The 5,000-nt window shown below is 42.4% G+C and overlaps 1 protein-coding gene across 1 annotated transcript in view; it reads left to right on the forward strand.

Moving 5' to 3' along the window:
• LOC308702979 (F-box only protein 41) overlaps nucleotides 1–5,000 on the forward strand; it is a gene marked incomplete at both ends in the record, with an annotated part of 20,139 nt that overhangs the window by 7,179 nt on the left and 7,960 nt on the right. Inside the window, 5 exons of the mRNA XM_081386178.1 lie at nucleotides 724–965; nucleotides 1,077–1,216; nucleotides 1,337–1,420; nucleotides 2,797–2,912; nucleotides 3,336–3,488. Of these exons, the coding sequence (XP_081242304.1) occupies nucleotides 724–965; nucleotides 1,077–1,216; nucleotides 1,337–1,420; nucleotides 2,797–2,912; nucleotides 3,336–3,488 (735 nt within the window). The remainder of the gene's footprint in view (nucleotides 1–723; nucleotides 966–1,076; nucleotides 1,217–1,336; nucleotides 1,421–2,796; nucleotides 2,913–3,335; nucleotides 3,489–5,000) is intronic.

The raw sequence follows: 5,000 nt of genomic DNA on the forward strand, positions 1-5,000 counted from the left end.
TTTATTAAAAATAAGTACCTGCTCAAGAGAGTATGCGGTTTCGGACGCAGCCTTGTTTCATTACTGGATGAATCAGTGTTTTTGAACAAATCTCTTGAGTGAATGATTCAATGACTCACTCATATAGACTTCACTTGTTTCATTACTGAATGAATCAGTGTTTTTGAACAAATCTCTTGAATGAATGATTCAGTGACTCACTCAAAGACTTCACTTGTTTAATTACTGGATGAATCAGTGTTTTTGAACAAATCTCTTGAGTGAATGATTCAATGACTCACTCATATAGACTTCACTTGTTTCATTACTGGATGAATCAGTGTTTTTGAACAAATCTCTTGAATGAATGATTCAATGACAAACACTTGTTTTAACAGTCACTTGTCGCCACCTACTGGTGTAACGATGTAATGATACAATCATTATTTGAAGCGTCAAGTTTCTATTAAAAGGTGATTTCCTCTATGTTGATCACTACTGTAGACATCAGTGTTTATATCCGATCTATAAACTTTAATCCCAGCTCTTCTGTGATAATCTGAATGATTGTAAGACAGAAGTGATGAAACTGTGTGGTTGAAAAGACTGTGTGTGAAGCTGTTTCATATCTATACATGACAACGGCTCTCTCTGGCTCAGAACGCAGATCTGAATGTTCCTGTGTGATTTTGTCGAAGGTTTAAAAGAAGTGTGATCTGTGAATGAAATGATGTGTCTCTACAGGTGTGAGCGGAGGCTTCGGACACTGTCTGTGGGTTCGGGCGGTTGTGAGGGTCACTGGGACGGACAACAGTATCAGCATGTGCTGTGTGAAGGAGTCGAGGGTCCCGACAGCGGTTCTGACTCGCCCTGGCTGATCCAACACACACACACAGACGCAGATTCAGACAACTGGTCCCTTTACACCGCAGACTCACAGGACGACACACAACAACACACTGGATGCAGGACCTACAGTCGCACGGGTAAAGCCACGAGTCCATGGTGTTGCTATGTGGTTGCTAGGCAACTCTGGATGGTTGCTATGTGGTTGCTGATAAGTCAGTGTGTTGTGTGTTGTGTGTTGTCCTCAACAGGTCAGGATCTGCCGGGGCTTCACTGGTGTGTGAGCAGACGCAGGGAATCGATGGTGTGTTCAGAGCGTCTGCGGCAGAAAGCTGCTCTATTCTGTGTGTTCATTTACCTGGACACACGCTCCCTACTCACCGTCGCTGAGGTGTGTGTGTGTGTGTGTTGGGAATATGACGTTAAATGTTGTTGTGTGTACTTTAATGGTGATTATCAAGTGTGTGTGTGTGTGTGTGTGTGTGTGTGTGTGTGTGTGTGTGTGTTTCAGGTGTGTAAGGACTGGCGCAGCGTCGCACGTCATCCTGCTGTTTGGACCAGAGTAACACTTGAGAATGCACGTGTGTCATCAAAGGCAAGACAACACACACACACACACACACACACACACACACACTGTACAAACTGTATATTCTCTCCTTACACCTAAACCTACCCGTCACACACAACTTTCCGCATTTTTTTTACGCATCTTTAAAAAAACACATTTTTATTATGTTTGTTAATCAATTTAGAAACTTGCAAAAAGTCCTCACAAAGTAGAAAATCTGAAGTTTTACTCTCCTTGAGGAGACATTTGGTCCTCAGTATAGCTAAACATGCCCACACATTCACTAACACACACACACACACACACACACACACACACACATGTCCCGATGATTCAGTGTGCATTCAGGTTTAAGACCCCGAAGGGGTAGCAAAACATGAACACACATTCACACAAACACACACAAACACACACACACACACACACACACACACACACACACACACACACACACACACACACACACACAGAAACGACAGAAACATAAATTTCTGAAATAAAACAACACAAAATTCACTCAAAATTAATTTAAATCAAAAATATCCAGAAGACTACATCAGAACAATTCAAACTCACGTCTCAATAACCAAACGCCCAAACAGAACACAAGACAAAACCAGCAAACCTAGAATGAACCGAACAGAAGCTCAGATCAGTCTTACCTGTTCAGAAGTTTATTTCCATGTATTATGTCCTCTTACAGATCACAAATAACTACTTTTGCACCAAGACTTCCTCAGCTAACCAACAACAACTAGCACAACACCAGCCGATCCTCTAGAGGTCAGCAGAGAGCAATGGCTTCCCAGGGTAAAGCTGCTCTAAGTTGGGTGATGTCACTTCTTGTTGGCGTTCGAAGTATTGTCAAACAAAACGGAGGCTAGCTAGACCCTCCCTCCTCCTCATCCCGAAACTTTTCCAATGTAAATTCGGGACTTTGCGCGTTCCTTTTCCCTCTTCTTTGCTATTTGTTCATCGGAACGTCGTCTCTTTGGTTGTGTGTCGGCCATATACAAATTCAAGAGAATATCCCTCTTCAAAACATCAACATCAACATCAACATCTCTCTCCTCCACCCCCCACCCCCTTCATGTGCACGTGCACTAACCCCCCCCACCCCCACATCATTCTTGTCGGTGATTGGCTGGAACACTGTTTGTTGTGTTTCGTGGTCCAGGCTGGGCCAGTTTGTTTTTGTTGCCGTTTGTGGAGCCTGGGGTGTCTACAGAGACCGCGTCTCTTTACAGTGTGTTCAGGGGACAGGCAGCGAGCGGATAGCGAGGAGATGTTTGCTGGATGTGACAACAAAATGTTTCAACCTAAAAAACACGTGACATCGCTTAGAGCACCTTTAAAGTCGTACTAACCTCGAGTGTGTGTGTGTGTGTGTGTTTGTGTAGTTCTTGATGACTCTGTCTCAGTGGTGCTGTCAGACTCAGACTTTTGTTCTTCACAACCTCAAACCTCGATCTCGTGGCAAGAAAGAAAGCAAAGACGAGTACCAGCGGAGCACGAGGTAAAACACACACTAACATGCAGCGATTTCAATCTCTGAGCCCACAGCTTATACTGTATATCCTTAAACATGATGACTGGTATACAATCGCCTTTTTCGCCTTTGTTGCCATTGGCTTTTGGCTTGCTTACTTGGGGACATTAAATTTTATTTACTCCAGAGCGGCTATATATATAAATGAACTAAATTAATAACTTTTTTACAACAAAAATGAACCATCGCTGAGCTTACTTAAGCTGGACTGTGACACTATTTTCTTCTGGAAACACACTCTGTTGCATTATTTTCCTGTTATCTCTGTAAAGCTGCTTTGAAACGTTCTGTATTGTAAAAAGCACTATATAAATAAATGTGACTTGACTTGACATGCTTTTTAAATATAATATGTAATGAGATGCTTGTGCTGTGTCTCTCTGTGTGGAGGGGCGGGCTGGAGGCGGGGCTGGAGGCGGTGCTTAAGTCGGCTGGGCGGAGTCTTGTGTCTCTGAGCGTCTCTCATTGCTCCAACATCCTGACGGACAGGTCGCTGTGGCTCGTCAGCTGTCACTGTCGAGCGCTGCAGTCTCTCACATACAGGTGACATGAAGAGTCACACACGCCATTATAATCATGATGATGATGATTCACAAATCATAGATAGATATTTGATATTACATTATCAAAATATTGGAGAACGATTTCTTTAGGTTGTATATATTCGTATAAAGACACATAGATAGATAGATAGATAGATAGATGGATAGATAGATAGATAGATAGATAGATAGATAGATAGATAGATAGATAGATAGATTTACATACAAAAACAAATGATACATTTGAAAACATTTACATCTATTAATATTGCTGACTTACAAATGAGGAATACAGCAGAAGCGATTCATCGTGAAGAGGCAAATAAACACACGAAGTGCTCAAAACACACCGTTTCAGACATTGCTTAGAGTTGTGTAAGATAGAATAGGGAGAGATTAAAGGAAAGTGAAAGCGTACAATTGTCTCTTTTTTAATGATGAGGTAAAGAGCTGTTCATCTTCTGAATGTTGTCAGGGATTCTGCATTACGGATGAAGGCGGGAGATCATGAACGAACTTGTTTTGCTTCAGCGAGTGTAGAAGGGTTCTGGCTGTGGGTTTGGTTGGTGTGTGTGTGTGTGTGTGTGTGTGTGTGTGTGTGTGTGTGGAGCTGAGAACTGACTGCTGATGGTTGTTGTTTTATCAGTGAAGAAATGAGCTAAACCATCAGCAGTTAAAGACAGAGGAGAGAGTTGGATGTTGTGAAAAGTGTGCGTTAGTTTGAAGCGCTGTTGATCTTGTTGTGGAAATATGTGACCCTGGATCACGTCACCAGTCTCGAGTCGCACGGGTTTATTTGTGGCAATAGCCCACAATACTAGATGTTAGGTCTGGCAACTCACCATTGGCAGGGTTCAATCCGAGGGGCGGGATAAACGGCTGTCTTTCAAATTCCCTCTGCACACAATAGGACAGCGCTTCAACCAACCAGAGCGTTTGCCCACCAGCGGAGCTAGTTGATGATAGATTCAACTTTTGCCATATCTGGCCGGCAAAACTACGAACACATCTTCCTATTTTAAGAATGACTTCAGTGCTGTTCTTTGCTCTTTTCTCAAAGAAAAGCTTAACTCCAAGTCCGATTCAAAAGACCGCTGTTCGTCATCAGCCATTCTTTGTTTTCAAGCAGCAGGGAATTCACGTGGAACCGTCACAACTCTGTCGTCATTATGTAAAGTCCGCCCACCGACTCTATACACGATTTGATTGGCCTGACTAGAGTTTGGTTTTTCCAGCTCGAAAGTCAACGCAGAGTTGCTAGACTACACTGGCTGCAAAATACATTTTGCTGCCGCTAGGGTGCGTCTAGATTTCTAGACTACAACAATACATTATATGGGTTTTTCTTTTATCATTAGGATATTAAGTAAAGATCATGTTCCATGAAGATATTTAGTAAATATAGAAAACATGTATTTCTTTGAGTGAATGCAGCACAATCGTGAACATAAATGAACAACTTTAAAGGAGATTTTCTCAATGTTTCGATTTTTTTGCGCCCTCAGATTCCAGA

This window comes from Scardinius erythrophthalmus (assembly GCF_964197995.2).
Source record: "Scardinius erythrophthalmus genome assembly, chromosome: 15".
NCBI classification, from domain to species: domain Eukaryota; kingdom Metazoa; phylum Chordata; class Actinopteri; order Cypriniformes; family Leuciscidae; genus Scardinius; species Scardinius erythrophthalmus.